Here is a 20,939-nt window from a genome sequence, read left to right as displayed (position 1 = left end):
GCCAGCAAATTTGGAAAACTCAACAGTGGCCACAGGACTGGAAAAAGTCAGTTTTCATTCCAATCCCAAAGAAAGGCAATGCCAAAGAATGCTGAAGTTCAGTCACTCAGTCGTGACCGACTCTCTGCGACCCCATGAATTGCAGCACGCCAGACCTCCCTGTCCATCACCAATTCCTGGAGTTTACTCAAACTCACGTCCATCGAGTCGGTGCTGCCATCCAGCCATCTCATCCTCCGTCGTCCCCTTCTCCTCCTGCCCCCAATTCCTCCCAGCATCAGAGTCTTTTCCAATGAGTCAACTCTTCGCATGAGGTGGCCAAAGTACTGGAGTTTCAGCCTCAGCATCATTCCTTCCAAAGAACACCCAGCGCTGATCTCCTTTAGAATGGACTGGTTGGATCTCCTTGCAGTCCAAGGGACTCTCAAGAGTCTTCTCCAACACCACAGTTCAAAAGCATCAATTCTTTGGTGCTCAGCTTTCTTCACAATCCAACTCTCACACCCATACATGACTACTGGAAAAACCATAGCCTTGACTAGATGAATCTTTGTTGGCAAAATAATGTCTCTGCTTTTGAATATGCTATCTAGGTTGGTCATAACCCTCCTTCCAAGGAGTAAGTGTCTTTTAATTTCATGGCTGCAATCACCATCTGCCGTGGTATGGAATCCCCAAAAATAAACTCTGACACTGTTTCCACTGTTTCCATATCTATTTCCCATGAAGTGATGGGACCAGATGCCATGATCTTAGTTTTCTAAATGTTGAGCTTAATCTACCCCTAAATAGAAGAAGCAAAACAAAAGCCTTTCTGAAGGAATTGTACAGTTATTTATCTACAATGCTTGTGATTTAAAAAATACTTATATAAAAGAGATCTCATGGAAAACCGAGCAAAAAGAAACATTAAAAAATTTCCCAGGGTATTTGGCTCTTAAAGTTACCTGACAAAGAATTTATTTTATTTAATTTATTAATTTTTGAGTATAATTGCTTTACAATGTTGTGGTAGCTTCTGCTATACAGCAAATTTAGTAATTTATACACATATATATGGGCTTCCCAGGTGACTCAGTGGTAAAGAATCTGCCTGCCAAACAGGAGACTCGAGTTCCATCCCTGGGTTGGGAAGAGCCTTTAGAGAAAAAAATGGCAATCCACTCCAGTATTCTTGCCTGAGAAATCCTATGGACAAAGGAGCATGGCAGTCCATGAGGTCACAAAATGAGGTCAAGAATGCTCAAACTGCCACACAATTGCACTCATCTCACACACTAGTAAAGTCATGCTCAAAATTTTCTAAGCCAGGCTTCAGCAATATGTGAACCATGAACTTCCAGATGTTCAAGCTGGTTTTAGAAAAGGCAGAGGAACCAGAGATCAAATTGCCAACATCTGCTGGATCATTGAAAAAGCAAGAGAGTTCCAGAAAAACATCTATTTCTGCTTTATTGACTATGCCAAAGCCTTTGACTGTGTGGATCACAATAAACTGGAAAATTCTGAAAGAGATGGGAATACCAGGCCACCTGACCTGCCTATTGAGAAACCTATATGCAGGTCAGGAAGCAACAGTTAGAACTGGACATGGAACAACAGACTGGTTCCAAATAGGAAAAGGAGTACATCAAGGCTGTATATTGTCACCCTGCTTATTTAACTTATATGCAGAGTACATCATGAGAAACGCTGGGCTGGAAGAAGCACAAGCTGGAATCAAGATTGCTGGGAGAAATATCAATCACCTCAGATATGCAGATGACACCACCCTTATGGCAGAAAGTGAAGAGGAACTAAAGAGCCTCTTGATGAAAGTGAAAGAGGAGAGTGAAAAAGTTGGCCTAAAGCTCAACATTCAGAAAACGAAGATCATGGCATCTGGTCCCATCACTTCATGGGAAATAGATGGGGAAACAGTGGAAACAGTGTCAGACTTTATTGTTTTGGGCTCCAAAATCACTGCAGATGGTGATTGCAGCCATGAAATTAAAAGTTGCTTACTCCTTGGAAGGAAAGTTATGACCAACCTAGACAGCATATTAAAAAGCAGAGGCATTACTTTGCCAACAAAGGTCCGTCTAGTCAAGGCTATGGTTTTTACTGTGGTCATGTATGGGTGTGAGATTTGGGCTGTGAAGAAAGCTGAGTGCCTAAGAATTGATGCTTTTGAACTGTGGTGTTGGAGAAGACTCTTGAGTGTCCCTTGGACTGCAGGGAGATCCAACCAGTCCATTCTGAAGGAGATCAGCCCTGGGATTTCTTTGGAAGGAACGATGCTGAAGCTGAAACTCCAGTACTTTGGCCACCTCATGCGAAGAGTTGACTCATTGGAAAAGACTCTGATGCTGGGAGGGATGGGGGCAGGAGGAGAAGGGGACGACGAAGGATGAGATGGCTGGATGGCAGCACCGACTCGATGGACATGAGTTTGAGTAACCTCCGGGAGTTGGTGATGAACAGGGAGGTCTGACGTGCTGCGATTCATGGGGTCGCAGAGAGTCAGACACGACTGAGTAACTGAACTGAACTGACCTGAAAGCAGCATTTGCTTTTATTCATATTTATTTGGTATCTTTAACACTCATGGCTATGGTTTTTCCAGTGGTTATGTACGGATGTGAGAGTTGGACTATAAAGAAAGCTGAGCGCCAAAGAATTGATGCTTTTGAACTGTGGTGTTGGAGAAGACTCTTGAGAGTCCCTTGGACTGCAAGGAGATCCAACCAGTCCATTCTGAAGAAGATGAACCCTGGGATTTCTTTGGAAGGACTGATGTTGAGACTGAAACTCCAATGCTTTGGCCACCTGATGCAAAGAGCTGACTCATTGAAAAAGACCCTGATGCTGGGAAAGATTGAGGGCAGGAGGAGAAGGGGACGACAGAGGATGAGATGGTTGGATGACATCATCAACTCGATGGACATGGGTTTGGGTGGACTCCGGGAGTTGGTGATGGACAGGGAGGCCTGGCGTGCTGCATTTCACGGGGTTGCAAAGAGTCGGACACAACTGAGCGACTGAACTGAACTGAACTAACACACTCATGTTACTATAAAGTAGATTTTTGTCCCATGAGGACTTTGTGTATGACTTCCCTTACATGAAGAATCTAAAAGGACATGATCCAAATGAGCTTATTTACAAAACAGAAACAGATCCACAGACTCACATAATGAGCTTATGGTTCCTGGGGAGGAGGGGAGGGGAGGGATAGTTAGAGAGTTTGGGATGGTCATGTACAGGCTGCTATATTTAAAATGGATAACCAAGAAAGACCTACAGTATAGCACAGGGAACTCTGCTCAATGTCATGTGGCGGCCTGCATGGGAAGGGGTTTGGGAGAGAATGGATACATGTGTATGTATGGCTCAGTCCTGCTCACCTGAAACTATTACCACATTGTTAATTGGCTATATTTCAATACAAAATAAAAAGTTTTTTAAAAAAGAATCTGGATTTAGTCAATTCATCCAGAGATGAGGGACAGCCTACCAGCAAAGACTCCAAATATGTCATGTGATCAGCCAGACCTTTCCGGAAGCATGACTAGTAACCATTTGTACAAGGCATACTTTCCCTGTGAATGTATCCATTCCAGAGACCAAATTAATTCAAAGTTGCTTAGTGAGCACAGAATGAGAGCAAATGGAACTGTGGCCTGTCGGGATATTTCTGCAAATGAGAATTAACGGATCGAACTGCCCTCCTCTCTGGAGATATTTCTGTCTGATTAACCAGTGCTGGACCTCAAATAAATACTGACATATTTTACTTTTAGCTTTCCTTTTTTCTAGAATCATTTTAAACAGCTGCCCTTCTGTTAATACAACACATCAGAAAATAAGAATGCATTTGATTGGAGGAAAACTTGAAAATGTCAATTACATCTCTGTCCTGGGGATTCAGCCTAAAGAGACAGAATTGCTTGACTTTCAGGTTGACACATGGCTGGAGACTGACCCTTGGCAGCTCCTAGGTTGTTAAGAGGCTCTCACCCATTAAAGAAAAGTGAAAGTGAAGTTGCTCAGTCGTGTCCTACTCTTTGCGACCCCATGGACTATAGCCTACCAGGCTCCTCTGTCCATGGGATTTTCCAGGCAATAGTACTGGAGTGGATTGCCATTTCCTTCTCCAGTGGATCTTCCCAACCCAGGGATTGAACCCAGGTCTCCTGCATTGTAGACAAACGCTTTACCGTCTGAGCCACCAGGGAAGTCCTCTCATCCATTAGGCAGGCTGAAAGCTGCTGGCCCTGGGCGCTCTTCATTCCAGCCTAGAACTCTGAGGGTTGCCGAGTTTAGCTTTTATCTTGAGAGAGCTTCATTTTCACCTCCTGGGAGAGGTGAGCCTAAACTCGCCTCTCCAGACTTGAAGGCAGATCTTGAGCGGGAAAGAGGGCTCAGTGCTCAGATGATAGCAACTTAAACAATAGTTAAGATTCTTTCTTTTTGGGTATCTGTCTAACCAACGTCGTATCACATCCTTCTTCCCAAAAAGAAACAAGTCTATTTTTCTCCTACTGAAAACAATGATATTGTAATTAAAAAAAAAAAAAAAGAGCTTAAAACTACACCTAAGACTTTTGGTACACTTTCAACAGTGGACTCTCCACCACCACTGTTTTTACCTTAATGGAGATATTTGAAAACATGTTTTGCACTGACTTGTTCAGTCACTCAGCCGTGTCCAACTCTTTGTGACCCCATGGATTGCAGCATGCCAGGGTTCCCTATCATCCACTATTGGAGTTTGGCCAAATTCATGTCCACTGAGTCAGTGATACTGTTTATACATTGCCATTCACTTATCTAGGTGTCACTGTACCCTAGATGTCCTAAGAACAAATTAAATAACATAAATTAAATGAAGACACTTTATTATCTCATAATATAGCAACATTATATACTTAATTTGAACTTATGGCATAAGCATTCAGTTCAGTTCAGTCGCTCAGTCATGTCTGACTCTTTGTGACCTCATGAATTGCAGCACGCCAGCAGTACCAACAAAGTTAATTCTGTTTAAGAATAGCAGCTGAACTTACTGCATACGTGCATAATTTGTATAAAAGGAAGGGAAAAATATAGTCGATAGAAAGTAACAAAATGCATGTAGTTGGTTCAGTGTGTTTTTTGAAGGAAAGATATGGCAAAAATAAATTTTTAAAAACATACTGTATTTAAAATTTTTATTTACTTATTAATTTATTTATTTTTGGCTGTGTTGGGTCTTTGTTGCTGCTCGAGGGCTTTTCTCTAGTTGTGGTGTGTGGGCTTCCGTCTCTGGTATCTTTTCTTGTGGCTCATGGGCTCTAGAGCATGGGCTCAGTAGTTGTGGCACACGAGGTTAGTGGCTCTGCAGCATATGGGGTCCTCCTGGACAGGGGATTGAACTCATGTCCACTGCATTGGCAGGCAGATTCTTAACCGCTAAACCATCAGCGGCTGCTGCTAAGTCACTTCAGTCGTGTCCGACTCTGTTTGACCCCATGGACAGCAGCCCACCAGGCTCCTCTGTCCATGGGATTCTCCAGGCAAGAACACTGGAGTAGGTTGCTACTTCCTTCTCCGTGGAACCCCAGGGAAGTCCCCAAAATACATATTTTAGATGTTAAAATTTTCCACAGGCAGTTTACTCATCTAGTAGGCTTTTATTCAGTGATTGATGAATCAGGCGACCTCCAGCATAGTGGAGAGAAAGGAGCTCTGAAGAGCTGTGCGAGAGGAGAGGTGTTATGAACCGAAGGGAACAGGAACAGGAAGTTACACTGGGCGTGTGCTGATTGGCTGAAGCATGGCTGCACCCCTTACATCAGCAGAGGGAAGGCCTAGAGATTCAAGGACCCTTAGCTGAGCAGGCCAGTGCTGCCGGGATGTCCTGGACCTTCCTTCTCTGGGCGAGCTGAGCTCAGAAGCTCAGTTAAGTGCTGGTTTGCTGACCTGGGGGTTAGCAAGAGTGACTCCATCTTGGGCCTCACCTGGTGACTTTAACATAGGTTTAATACTAAAGATAAAAGCTTTAGTAACTGTTTTAAAGCATATTCATGTGTTTTAATCCTTAGCTGTGCTGTCAAATGTACTCAAAAATGTGCACTTCCTAAAGGAATTTCTCCCCTGGAGATAAAGTCAGGAGTCTGCTCTTGGTGGGCTTCCCTGGTGGCTCAGCAGTAAAGAAATCGCCTGTAATACAGGAGTCAATGGAAGCACAGGTTCAGTCTCTGGGTCGGGAAGATCCCCTGGAGGAGGGCCTGACAACCCACTCCAGTATTCTGGGTCTGAAAAATCCCGTGGACAGAGGAACCTGATGGGCTACAGTCCATGAGGTCGCAAAGAGTAGGGCATGACTGAGCGACTAAGCATGCAGGCACACTGCTCTTGATGTCATATTAAATTCTTGGTCCACCTGTTTTGTCGGTCCTCTAGTTTAGTGCTTTTATTTTGTCCCATGAACTGCCTTTCTCCTGGGGCCACTGCCTACTACCAGGCACTGAGTGCAGAGGGGGTGAATACAACTGAGTCTACCCCATGAGTTCAAAAATAGGGGCTGATTGTAAGCCCTTCAGTGCCCTCAGCTCAGCATTCCCACCCCCACAAAACAGCCACAGGTCAGAGTGTCCCATGGAGTCCCCAGGGAGGAAGAGGCTGGGGATGGGACCCTCCCTTTACAGCAACTTGCCTGTGGGGCTTGGAGCAGGAGGGGTGGAGAGATGACTGGCCAGGTCATCCCACCTTTTTCCCTAGCTCCTCGCTCAGCCAGGCTTCTGCACTCCCCATGGTTGTATTTCTGCTTCACCTGCCCCAGGCTTGGAGCAGCTGCTGGCTGGAAGCAAGCATTGCTTATTCCAAGACAAAAACAGATGAGAAGCAGGAGCAGGATACCAAAGACCCCTTCCTAGTCTGTCCCTCTCGGTCAAGTGCAGATGCTTCTTGCATCAAACATAAGCCTGGGGACTTCTCTGGTGGTCCAGTGGTTAAGACTTCACCTTCCAACGCCAGGGGTGCGAGTTCAATCCCTGGTCAGTGAGCTAAGATCCCATATGCCTCACAGCCAAAAAAACCAAATCATAAAACACAAGCAATATTGTAACAAATTCAATAAAGGCTTTAAAAATGGTCCACATCAAAAATGAAAAAAAAAAAAACATAAACCTGAGTTCAAAACAGCCACTCCCACCCACCACGTGAAACCAGGGGCATCACTCCCTTTTCTCCTCCTCTGACATGTACTCCTGAGAGGACACTTCTTAGAAGGATTTATCCATCCTTAGTCAAATATTTTATATACAGACGCACAGGTAACTTTTGGAAAGTTGAAGACACGTCTGTGGGGACTTCGTGCAGTGTCATTCACTGGGAAGAGCGGAAGCAAGGGCCACTGTCAGTGGGACTGTATTAAAACTCGGGAAGCGGCTCTCTTTTCCACCAGTGCCGTGATTGGGTGTAAATTACCCTGCCCTCTCCTTTGTTCCTTCCACAGGGGATTACTGGAATGCGGCCTCTTTCCCAAACCCATCATCCTACCTGCATTTCTCCACTTTCCAAGGAGAGACCAGTGCCGACATCTCCTTCTACTTCAAAACGCTAATCCCCCGCGGAGTGTTTCTTGAAAATCTGGGGAACACAGATTTCATCAAACTCGAACTGAAATGTGAGTATCCATTGTTTGTCGGCTCATGAATAACTATTCTTGTCACTTACAAGCTGATCTTAACCTCGATTATGTAATTGGCGCTAGGAGGTAGCGCCAGGTCTGAGAAAGACCTGGGTTCCTGTGCGCAGATGCTCAAAGGATACAGTCACAGACAGAGCTCCCCACAATGCTGTTCTAGGAGGACGAGAGAGGATAAACTGCCCTGATAATGGGCGGGAAGAATGTGTATTTTTGTTGAAGTCTAGTCAATTTACAGTGTTATGTTAGTTTCAGGGGTACAGCAAAATGATTCGGTTATATATATATATAGCTTTTCAGATTCTTTTCCACTGTAAGTTATTACAAGATACTGAATACACTTCCCTGTGCAATAAAGTAGATTCTCATTGTTTTATCAATTTTATATATGGTAATGCGCATCTGTTAATCCCAAACTCCTAATTTGTCTCTGCCCCTCCACCTTCTCTCTCCCCTTTGGTAATCCTAAATCTATTTTCTATGTGTGAGTCTATTTCTGTTTTGTAAACTAAGTTCATTTGTGTAATTTTTTAGATCCCACCTATAAGTGATACCGTATGGTATTTGTCTTTCTCTACTTACCTCACTTAGTATGATCATCTCCAAGTCCATCCACGTTGCTGCGAATGGCATGATTCCATTCTTTTTATGGCTGAGTAGTATTCTATTGTATATATGTACCATATCTTCTTCATCCATGCCCCTGTTGATGAATATTTAAATTATATCCATATCTTGCCTATTGTAAATAGTGCTTGCTATGACTATTGGGATGCATGCAACTTTTCGAATTAGAGCTATATGCCCAGGAGTGGGATTGCAGGATAATGTAGTAGGTATATTTTTAGTTTTTCAAGGAATATTTTTTAGAAATATTTATTTCCAAAAATAAATATATTTTTAGAAAAATATTTTTAAGAAATATTAAGGAACAATATTCCATTTGTTGTTCTCCATAGTGTCTATGCCAATTTACTTTTCCACCAACAATGTAGGAGGGTTCCCTTTCCTCCGCTCTCTCTCCAGCATGCATTACTCATGGACCTTTTAACAATGTCCGCTCTGACTGGTGTGAAGAATGTATTTGTTTTCTAAGGAGACAGGGTTAAGAGTAGATGGAGGATTGGGTAAAGTGATCAGGAATAAGAAATAAGAGAATTGGGGTAACAACACACATGAAAATAGGAAAAATCAGAATTAACATCTGCAAGAGTGGATGAAGCAACCTAGACAGCAGAACGGTGTTGCTGTGCAACTCTGGGTCTGCAGCTTTGCAGAAGAGGCTCCACATCTACCCACCCTCTGAAGGTTTGAGTCCTTGGTGTTCTCACCTAGGGTGCAGAAACTACCAGAATCCCAGCTGCCTGGCTCAGCTCAGCCCTGTGATCCCAAAGACCCTCGGAGGTCGTGTGATTTGAGGATGCCACCCATGGAGGGCAGGGAGTCACTGCATCTGAGCAGGGCAAGTCTCATCATACGGGGGACCTTTTATCCATGGGGCACAGGTGCAGCTGTAGGAATCTGTGTCCACAAACTTCCAGGTCTGGTGCGCATTTGCCGGGCTCCCCTGGCTGTTCAGACCCAGGAACAGCCAGAACCAGGAGGGGAAGCGGGTCAGTGCCCCAGGTCCCTGCATGGAACCTCCCCGCATCAGAGTCCTTCCTCCTGGCCTGTGCTCTGTGTCTGAGCACCTGTGTTACTGGGTCTAGTCTGCAGATGATCCCAGACATATTTTCCAGAAATAGCTGATGGTGTATTTTCCTCCTTTTGTAGTTACAATTGTGCAATATGGTCTTTGAGAAAGGGAATCTCAGGCAAATGTTTCTGCTGAAATCCTATGGGATTCTTTCTGTTAAATGCTGGACGGTGATGTGGCAGAAGTGCATGGACTTTGGGATTTTCATTCTCAGGTTGAAATCCAGGTCCTCAGGCAAATTGCTTAATCTGTTTGAATCCTAATTTCCAAATCTATAAAATGGGGATGATAATTTGCTGGGGTTATGATGCTAGAATATAGCTACTCATGAAGCATTTATTTCAGGGTCTAGTAGTTACTGTAATTATCATCTTTCTGAGAATGCTCGTTACAGATCTAGTGTGAGCCAGATCTGGTTGAAAGGAAGACTGAGAATATTCTAGCCCTGGAGTTACAAAGTACACAAATAGAAATCATTTATTTTCATGAATTATGGACTAGAATTATTTAAAAGGGATTTCCACAGAATTTAATTGAATCAGACTATTTTCTCACTTACACAAAGTTGGGTTGTATTTTAGAAACATCTCATGGCACAAAAGGAAAATTGACAATCCCGTATCTGAGTAATTCTATGAGCTTCTATAAAACTACTTGAGTTCTCCCTGTCCTTGCTTTATACCCCCATGTTTTGTAAACCCAGTCCTGGGTTGTAAATAAGACAAATTAAGTATAGAGAGAGCAGGCATTTCTACTAGAGTATCTGTATAACAGAATTTCACTCATTTGTAATTACGAAAAACCTCCATAGATATTCTCAAAGTCCTCCCAGTCTTTCCATGGTATGAAAACTCCATGACAGAGGGCGGAGTATAGCCTCATTTTCTCATGCAGCTCTTTTCTGTCATCCAGTTTACTTTTGGTGAAGAAGTGTGAGACTTTCAAGGCACGGATTAGAGGTTGGCCTCTCCTCGGAGTTCTCTAGACCTTCTAATAATTACTGAAGGTGGAAGCACATTTTATAAGGTCCCCTAAATGTTAGAGATACCAAATGTCCATCTTTGTATAGCACCTCCATTCAGGTTCAAAGGAACTTTTGGGAGGAACAGGGAGGGAAAGGCAGATTGTTCTGTTTGAGCAAAACTTCTTCAAAGTATACAAGAAGTGGTGCTTCCACAAGGAACATGGAGGAAATGTGGCCATGACTGAGGCTTGCTTCTGCCCCATGCATCACGTTTCTCCAGACTCTTCTGTGCAGGATACGTGGGGTGGTGGGAGAGGTGGAGAATTATTGCAAGCCCTTCTCTCTCGTCCTCTGATGAATCACTACAAACCTAATGGGTCCCAAAGTCAAACTTTTAAAGAGTGTCTCTACTTTTTTCCCCTGAATTTGCTAGGCTTTCTAATATCTTTCAGGTAGGAATTCAAATTTTGCTTCTCTACGTGTGTCTCAAAGGAGTTTTGTCACAGTTCATGTCTACGTAGTGGTTTCTAGAATAACATTTCCGTTAATTAGTGACATTGTGTCCTTCTGTTGGAAATGGAAAATTCTTGACTCTAAGAACAGTGAGTCAGGGGCTTCCCTGGTGGCTCAGCAGTAGAGAGTCTGCCTGCCAACGCAGGAGACTCAGGTTTGATCCCTGATCCAGGAAGATCCCACATGCTTCAGGGCAGCCAAGCCCAAGCACCAGAACTATTGAGCCTGAGCTCTAGAGCTCAAAAGTCCCAACTACTGAGCCCTGGGGCCCATGCTGTGCAACAAGAAAAGCCACCGCAGTGAGAAGCCTGTGCCTTGTGACTAGAGAGCAGCCCCACGCTCACCCCAACTAGAGAAAAGCCCGTGCAGCAATGAAGACTCAGCACAGCCAAAAATTAAAAAAAAAAACAACAGTGAGTCAGTTGCACTAACTTAATGAGACACCATCAGCATCTTAATGTGCAAGTAAAAAGCCCACATGGTAAAGTTAGACTGATGTTACTCACTAGTATGCTCTACAGGTAAGAATTTAAGCTGTATTTCACTTCTTTACCATCTATATTTTTTTTATTCATTCGATGGGTATTTACTGAGTCCCAACCATGTCCCAAATGCTATGCTAGGTCAAACGTCGTTAAGTCAAGCATGGTGTCTTTCCCTCCAAAGATCTTTCTGTTTGTTTTGGAAAGCAGCCAAGTCAGTCAGCAGCTATGATAACAATAAAAATAGCTCAGCTTTGTTCAGACGCTCTGTGTCTCCAGCACTTTTCCAAGGACTTTACAGACAGCATCTCACTTACTTCCTTAACCACCCTTTGGGCTGGAGCACCACCATTAGCATCTCTGTTTTTCAAATGAGGAGACCGAGGCACAGGGTATAAGTTGCCTGGTCACAGTCACACAGAGAGGATATGACAGAACCGGTGCTTAACCCCAAACATTTTTTGTCTGTCCTAAGTCTGTTGCTGTTAACACCAAACCACACCACCTCCCGGAACAGACATTGAGAGAGATGGCTGAGTGCGCTGAGGGGGCATTTAAACCCAACTGGAGTGGCAGGTGCTTCCCAAGGAATGTGATGCTTTAATTAAATTTTGATGGATGGCCAAGAGGCAGGAAGGGGAGGAAGGTGGGGGCAGAAGGAAGATCCGGAAAGGAAAAATGTTACTAAAAGAAGAACACCTGTCTGTGAAGGTGTGAGCTGGCTTGCCTTGACCCTGAAATTTATGGTGAGAGAGGCCATAACGCGATCAGATCTGTGTTCACCCAAGGAAAGATGGAAAAGCCAGAGAAGAAGTGGCAGGGACTGCTGTGAAGATGGTGCAGAGTGAACGGGAGCTGGGGAAGATGACAAGGAAGGGTCCTAGATGAGAGAGCTGCTTAGGAGAGAGATTCCACAGGTTCTAACAAAGTGGTTATGAGAGTGAAGTGGGAGGGAAGGTTCTAGAATGAAGCCAACATTTGGTTGGGATGGTTTTGATGATTGTGTGGATAGAATGACTTTTACCAAGGATGATGGCATTGGAGGGCAAAATGAAAACTGCCTTTGGATGTTCTGAGTTTGAGGGCCCACAGGATCAAGGAATGTCTCTCCAAGTGGACACACGTAGAGCATGCCATATACACAAGTCTGAAGCCCAACAGAGCACTCTGAGTTACAAGCATGCAATGTGAGCAACAGCGTCACTTAGAGAATCATCAGGAAATAAATGTGGGTGCCTCAGCATGGATGAGATTGCCCAGAACAAATGTGCAGAGAGAGGAAACCAGATGGCCAAGGGTGAAAACCACACTTAAAAGATAGAAGGGAGAAAAGGAGCTTGTAGAAGCCTGGCAAAGAAGTGGGAAGACGGTGATATCCCAGGACTCAAACACAGAAAGAATTTCAAAAACAAAAAAGGTGCCTGATGCCACCGAACTGAGAGATCACTAAAGGAAGAACGTAAGGGGCTCTTCAGCTTTCACGTGTAGAGGTCACTGTCAGAATGTGAGGCCGTGTCTGGGGTGAGCGGAGGTGGATACAGAGATCAAGAGATGGTGGTTTTCTTCATTGTTCTTGTAGGGAGGGACTTGAGTACCATGTATATTAAAGAGAATTCAGTAAAGAAAAACGAAGTTAGAGATGTGGGAGAGAAAGGGACTGGTGGAAGGAGTGATGTCCCCTAGGAAGTTGAGAATGAGTGAAATGTAGAATTAGAACATCTGAAGGGACTGATGGAAAGAGGAGAGATACGCCAGTCCATTTCCAAACCAGAAATTACTTTTGATTCTGTTGTTTGTTCGCTTATTTTTTGTCAGTTATTTTTGAGATGGCCGAGGAGCCGTGCTTTAGAAAATATTCACTAACAACCACAGACATTCCCATTTATTTTTCCAGAGTTCCCCGTAGGGAATGACTTGACTTCCCTACATCCCTTTTCTGGCCAAGATGCTCCCATCTTGACCTTGACTGTGGTCCCATCAGCAGGCCACCTCTCACTGAGCACCTGCTGTGTCAGAGGCACTAGGGTGGGTCCTGGAGGTTCCAAGGTGAAAACAAGAGAACCCAAGACCCTCACCTACTAAAGGAGACAGGCACACTGACTGCAGTATGGATGCATAACTTTTATTATGAACTTTGGAAGTGCCACGCACTGCTCTAAAACTTTTATAGATACTAACATTTTTAGGTTTCATAACAAGTTCTGTCCACATTTTATAGATAAGGAAACTGAGACACACAGGTTATCCAGCTGATTTCAGATATAGTGCTTATGATCATTTAAATACAATAAATAAATTACAACGATAGGTATATGCTATCTTAAATCTCCAGAGGAGAGATACACAACCCAAGCTGGGAATGAAGAAGAAGATGAGGTGATACCCAAGCTGGGTCATAAAGAACAGGCAAAGAAACTAGCTACATGAAGAAGTAAGGGAAAGAACTCTAGCAGGAAGGACAAGGCAAGGAGAAGCATAAGGATAGGGAATGTGACGGGTGCTTGGGAGCTGCAAACATTCAGTGTTGTTAGAGTAGGAAGTATGACACAGGTGGTAGAGACTTTTAGGCAAGTCTCAGGCCTGATTCTAAATACACGGTAATCTGAATATTTCAGCCCAATAGTTATTGGGTACCTACTCCATACGTGTCAAAGAGGAACTCAAGAAGAATAAGAATGTTCCCATCCCATCGCACACAGTCTAGTGGGAGAGACTAGAGTATAAAACAGTACTTTGGATGAGATGAAATGTTAATAAATACTAGGGCAATACACGGCAGTGACCCAGATGAGGCAACAATTACTTCTGCCTGGAGAAGAAGAGAAGATTCTTTGAAGATTAAGCCTTGTAACTGAGGCTCAACCAACATTTTGGCTCTGGATACCAAAGGAAGAAACTAGTCATAGATGGCGTGGATGCATCGCAAAGGTGAGGTGCGTGGTTCACCAGTGCAGCAAGGGCTGTAGAACTCTGTGCTTGGTGGGATCTCCAGGCCCAGAATACTGCCTGGCGCATCGCAAGTGCTGAGCAAGCATTTGTTGAAAGAATAAAATCAATGAATGAGGTGCTAGGCTAATGGAGAAACATAGGAAAATCTAGATGGAAAAGGACAGCGCCGCTCAGGGGAGGTGGGGATCAGAATGATGATAGACATACATGGAGAGGTGGAAGGATGATTGTGGTTGGTGAAATTTAGGAATTCAAGATTTCACGGGAAAGCAGTTTGGGCGATGAGCAGGTCTATGGTGCATCGTCTGGCCATGCATGTGGGCTTCTGGATTGAATGAAAAGGCTGGGAAAGTCATGGCAAAGGGCGCAGTGGACAGGGAGCCTGTGATCCAAGCATTGCAGTCCCTGGGTTCAAGGATGGCAGTGGTAAGCACGGGAGAGGAAGTCTCCTGGGAGGATGCATTGCTGAGTGCAGTCTCTGAAGCCATAGAACAGAAGAAGCACTGAGGCCAAGGGTCCTCCCAGCTGCCCCCCTGGCCCCAAGACATGGGCCCCATGGGAAGGGGTTGGGTGACTGATTGGTAGGTTTTTCCTCAAGGTGAACTGTAATCAGAGGAAGTGTTTAGAAGTATTTGATGATAAACGGTGACCATAGCATTTCTTAGAGCTTCCCTGATGGTTCAGATGGTGAAGAATCTGCCTGCAATACAGGAGACCTGAGTTTGATCCCTGGGTCAGGAAGATGCCCTGGAGGAGGGAATAGCAATCCATTCCAGTATTCTTGCCTGGAGAATCCCAGGGACAGAGGAGCCTGGTGGGCTATATAGTACAAGGGATCACAGAGAGTCAGACATGAGTGATTAACACTTTCACACTTCACTATAGCATTTTTATTCTTTGTTTAACGATTTAAAAGAACTTACACAACGGGGGGATTTTGAAGGGGATGTTCGCTGTCTGGAAAACATTCAGGAGAAGCAGCCAGCAACTGAAACTGAACCAGGAATTGAAACTGAAGCTCTAATACTTTGCCCACCTGATGCAAAGAGCCGACTCTGGAAAAGAATCTGGCGATGGAAAAGATTGACGGCAAGAGAAAGGGACAACAGAGGATGAGATGGTTGGAAAGCATCACCAACTCTATGGACAAGAGTTTGAGCAAACTCTGGGAGATAGTGAAGGGCAGGGAAGCCCGATGTGCTGCAGTCCATGGGGTCGCAAAGAATCAAACATGACTTAGCAACCCAACAAAAACAACCAGCAACTGTTGCGATACTTTAGCATAAGCTTCCCTGTTGACAAAGCTTGAGCTTTTCCAGGTATCAAGTTGACTCAGAGCACAGATTTGCATTTAACCGGCGTATCTCCACAAAATGTGCTGGCAGCAGTCCAGTGTCCTGCTAATCTTCGGGAAACGTATTAAGGAAAAACCTTCATTTTCCAAGATCCCGGTTTCTGCAGTACACATGCTCAAGAATGTGACAGAAGAAAATATTCTGCAATATATAGAAACTGATGAATCAGAGGAAATAAACTAATGGCAATTTATGTTCCACTATTCCAGAATTGGAAAAACTTTTTGTATTAAGGGAGCTTCCTTTGTGTAGACATGAGGAATGTCTAATTCCACTTTACTGGTCTCTGTGCCATGGGGACGTTATTTAGGGTGTTTTTTCTTTGATAAATATTGTGAGTTTTTAGTAATACAGATCAGATGTTAGCACCTGGATTTTTCCTTTTAATTATCCTACCCTTCTTGTTATCAACATAGATTCAGGAAAAATTTTAGTATTTCTACTTCTTTGTAAGTCCAGCTATGAGCTCAATTAGTGTAAAAGATCTGGGAATCTAAATGATCCTGACTTGCTCATTATAATACATAAGAAAAAAAACACTGTAAAATGTTTTTTAACCTGCATAGAAACACTGATGTGAATTTTCTTAATGTTTACAAATTTTTCTAATTTCTGGTTTAAACTTTTCAATTTCAGTTGTGGACCAAAACAGTTCAGAAATATAAATGAAGATGAAACTTGTGCTCTATTAAAGTTATTTAGTGTATTAGCCATGTACATTTCTAAGTATTAAAAGATATACAAATAATTGGTAACACTGTCAACTTTAATGTACCCAGATTTCTTTGCCAGTCTCACTGAAGAGACAGTTATTTGAGTATATGGCATAGGTGTGTGTGTGCTAAGTTGCTTCAGTCATGTCCAACTCTTTACAACCCCATGGACTGTAGCCCAGTAGGCTCCTCTGTCCATGGGATTCTCCAGGCAAGAATACTGCAGTGGGTTGCCATGCTCTCCTCCAGGGCATCTTCCTGACTCAGGGATCAAGCCTGCGTCTCTCCTCTCCTGAATTGGCAGGTGGATTCTTTACCACTAATGCCACCTAGGAAGCCCCCAATGGCATAGGTACCCTAGAGTTAAAAGAATAGACTTTAGGATGTCCTCTTGATAGGAAAAATAACAAAATTACCTTAGATGTTACTGATCTACCCATGTCTGCTGATTTGGAAATTTCTAGAGGTTGGGAAGTCCTCTAAGCCAGATAGAGTCACCTGTTCCTACAAAGTTTCTGTTCCTGCCCTTCTCTCTCCATACTCCAGAGGCATCTAGAAGACAACCTCCCTACTGAAATCCTGCCCACACAAAATATGTTTTTACTGTATCCTAATTTAAAGTGTAAAACATACATAAAAGAGAAGTCTTTCATTTTCCTTAAAAAAAAAAAGCAACATTTCTATAAGACAATTAATTTGGTGCATTGCCTGGAAAATAATAGGCATCCTCATTAGAGAGCATGTTCACTTAGTGTTTGAGGAATGTGTTGTGTGTCGTCTTTAGAGAAGTGCTGACCTTTCTTAGAGATTTTTTTGGGAGTGGAATTTCTCTTCTGTATCATTCCCTTTGATTCAAATGTTTTCTACATTATTTATAGTGTGTGATCGTCCACAAAACCTTTCCCTTCAAAGAGATGGCATATTAAAGTGTCAGAAAGGCCAGCTACTAGAATCAGCCTGCCTGTGGGCAGCTGGAAGAGAGCAGACGTCCTAAGAGGAGAAGAAACTAAAGAAGCGAGGATTCATGCGTCCTGACCCGGGACAGAGCTGGGAGAAAGAGTGTGTTATCCTGACAGAAACAGACACGCAGATTAGTGAGAGAGGCAGAAATGTATGTGTGGAGTTGTAAGGAGGTTAGAGACTTTACATCTGCCTTTCTAGATGCTACCAGTGTCTCTGAAGGCTTGATATTTTGTAAAAAAAAAAAAAAGCAAATGCTTGGAGAGGGAAGGGTTGGTGCCAAAGTCAGTTAGTGCTTGTTACAAACACTGGAGAATTGATCCAACCAAGGACGACACTTGGGACCAATTAATTCAAAGCCAGTTGCAAAAAAGGATACAATAAACCAGGGAGCAGAGCTTCATTTAAATATATTGAGTGACTGGGGAAGATTACTGGAAATAGCTCAAAACCAGAAAAATCTCCAAGGGCCGAAGGCAACTGTAAACATAACAGCTCTAGGCTCTCACGAGTCATCAGACAAATGTAAATTAAAGCCGCATGACAAAACATTGGCCAACCGGATGTCAGCTGGAAACCTTACAAAAGCAGTATTTTACAAATGAAGAGTTCAGGGACTTATCTCCTCCAAGACACAGTTTGCTCAAATTTCAAGGTGATATTTAACAGTAATCAAGATAGGAACTTTGAATAGACAGAGAGAAATATAAGGCTTAAATGAAATCTAATAGAGGACTAGGATCACAGATTGAATATATTTTGCTTTAATACTTTAGGAAAGACTTATTTCTACCTCTATGATATGCTTTTTTAAAAAAATAAAATTTTAGTTTAGGTACTTTCTGACTTACAAAGGGACTGTGTTATAGGAGTTTCTGAGCCTATTATTTAGAACCTGGAATATATCTTCCTATAGATGTAATATTGTAAATGGCACTCATATGCCACTGTTGGCCGTAAGGAGCTTTGTTGTTTGTCTGAGTTTCAAGAGTGGCTTACAATAGAGCTGCACGTGCCAGCTTAAGAGTTCTGGGATCTGAGTCCATACAGTTTAGAACAGAAGTATTGAGGAGCAAAGGGAACTTCCTCCCCTATTGATGAATGTTGACCTTGTCCTGGACAAACTTCTCAAAGTAGGAAAAGGTTTTGTTCACCTTTATAGTAGTCAAGACACAGCGGTGCCTCTCCATTCTTTGGGAGCTCAGTTTGGTGGGTTTAGTAAGGAGGTGGCTCAGACATCCTGAGCACGCACAATCTAAAACCTCCGTAAGACTCTCAGACATGTCTCTTTGCTCTGAAACTTCATAGTTTTATGAATTGTGTTTGTGTGTGTGTGTGCGCATGCACTAAGTCACTCAATCACGTCCAAATCTTTGAGACCCTATGGACTGTAGCCCAGCAGGCTCCTCTGTCCAAGGGATTCTCCAGGCAAGAATACTGAAGTGGGTTGCCATGCCCTCCTCCAGGGGATCTTTCTGACCCAGGGATCGAACCCACGTCTCCTACATCTCCTGCATTGCAGGCAGATTCTTTACTGCTGAGCCACAAGGGAAGCCCATTTTATGAATTAGAGAATTCCAGGAATTCATTCAAATATCATATTACAACATATATATTTTTAAACTATGGCAGTGTTCTGATACAGAGCAGGGTATTGGAACTAGAATAAGCCCATGCAACACCTTTCATCCCATCAAAATTTCAGTGGTCTGAGGGAGAAGATCCTTTGGTTATAGTTTTTAACCTTATGAATAAATGTTTTACATGTGATAAGGTCATAAAAGACTTAGGAATAAGAAATACTATTGTTTAAGACTGAGTTAAGCTGCTGTAACAATAAAACCCTGTGTTTCCATGACATTACGGCAGTGCCATCTGCAGGCTTCGTTCCAGGAAGTCCTTCCACACAGTGAAGGCTCCTTTTGTGCTGTGATTCCACATCTCCTAGAGCCTGGGCATTTCTAAACCAGTTGGCAGAAAGAGGAAGAGAGCTGGAGAAGAATTCTCTCTTCGTACCCACACTGGTCCAGAAGAGACACACATTCCTTTTGTTCTTGTTCTGTTGGTGGTAACTAGGCATGTGGCTCCACCTCCTTGTCCAGGAAATGCCACTCCCAGATTTATGGTACTTTTTCAGGGGTCTCGTGGGAAGGAGAAAATGTTTCATGAGAGGTTAGCAGTCACAGGCACTATGGCCTGAGAAGGAGTAAGCTTTCACCTTGTCTAAAGACGTCGAGGTAGGTTTCCAGAAAAGAAAGATCATGGAGCATTTGAGGAATTGAAAAGAAAATAGCAAAAGCCCAGTAACTGGTTAGAAGACCCTTCTCGTTCAAGTAATGACCCTCCGCATACCCATGTTAAGAGTTAGACAAAAGAAGGCTAGCTGGATGGACTTAAAGCCTGTTAGGAAATGACTCATTTTACCTGCCTTTGTGGATAGTATTAAAATGATCAGATTTGGTTTTCTGCATCTCTGAATTTGATCCCTCTGCTGAGAACTGCTGAGAATGCCAAATGACTTCTCATAGAGAGGGTTGATATTTAGTATTCTACAGGGTCTTTCTGGGTAAGTGCAACCAGACCCAATGAATAATAGAAACAGTGTATATCTGTCAAGTGTAATTATAACACTGAATATGCTCTTCTTGCATTCTGACTCCTGTAGGCATTAAACATCTGAACGTGCTGGCACTCCAGACCTGTGAGGATTCTTCTTTGAGAGATAGCATGGCTTTATTATTTGGGCCATTTTTAATATGGAAAAAAAGCTCACATCTTCTTCAAAATGGTTTTATGGTACAGTTTGACCACTCTCTTTTTTAAAGAATCTTCTCAGAGCTCTTAAGAATAGGAAAGAAGTAAGGAAGAATGTTTCAATCTAGTTTTAAATTTTCTCTAATTTTCTGTATTTAAACGAAATTTCTTCTTTGCATTTTGATTAATCTCTCTGATTAAATACTGGCTAAAATTATAGAATAGAGTAGCTTAAAATGTCACCAACCTTTGCAAAAACAGTGAAAAATGATCAGATAGTAGCTTTCAAAAATTACAGTGTTTATTTACTGTTGAATGATTAAAAATCCAGAAAAGCAAAAAGAATAACCCCCCAAAATCAACTATACTCTCAAATTTTGACATATGTAACACCACTCTTTTGATGTGCACATTTCCACACATTTTTCTATGTGCTTATATATAATTTTTTACAGAAAGGTGATCATAGTAGTACATACTGTTTGTAACATATTTGTTTCAAGTAACCGCATTTTAGAAACACATTTCCATGTCTTTTTATTTCCTGTTATAATTTATTACAAGATATTGAATATAGATTCCTGTGCTATACAGTAGGACCTTGTTGTTTTTTTTAATTATTTATTTTACTTGGAGGATAGTTCAGTTCAGTTCAGTTCAGTCAGTCAGTCGTGTCCGACTCTTTGTGACCCCATGAATCGCAGCACGCCAGGCCTCCCTGTCCATCACCAACTCCTGGAGTTCACTCAGACTCACGTCCATCGAGTCAGTGATGCCATCCAGGCATCTCATCCTCTGTCATCCCCTTCTCCTCCTGCCCCCAATCCTTCCCAGCATCAGGGTCTTTTCCAAAGAGTCAACTCTTCGCATGAGGTGGCCAA

At 42.9% G+C, this 20,939-nt stretch overlaps 1 protein-coding gene across 1 annotated transcript in view; it reads left to right on the top strand.

The window, feature by feature from the left end:
• Window positions 1-20,939, top strand: part of CNTNAP2 (contactin associated protein-like 2) — a 909,256-nt gene that overhangs the window by 620,112 nt on the left and 268,205 nt on the right. Inside the window, exon 7 of the mRNA XM_010843889.1 lies at window positions 7,481-7,651. Coding sequence (XP_010842191.1) covers window positions 7,481-7,651 — 171 coding nt within the window. The remainder of the gene's footprint in view (window positions 1-7,480; window positions 7,652-20,939) is intronic.

The sequence above is a fragment of the Bison bison genome, unplaced genomic scaffold (genome assembly GCF_000754665.1).
Source record: "Bison bison bison isolate TAMUID 2011002044 unplaced genomic scaffold, Bison_UMD1.0 scf7180017864191, whole genome shotgun sequence".
In the NCBI taxonomy this organism is placed as follows: Eukaryota; Metazoa; Chordata; class Mammalia; order Artiodactyla; family Bovidae; genus Bison; species Bison bison.
The sequence above is the reverse complement of the archived record's forward strand: the minus strand, read 5'-3'. Positions and strand labels throughout refer to the sequence as shown.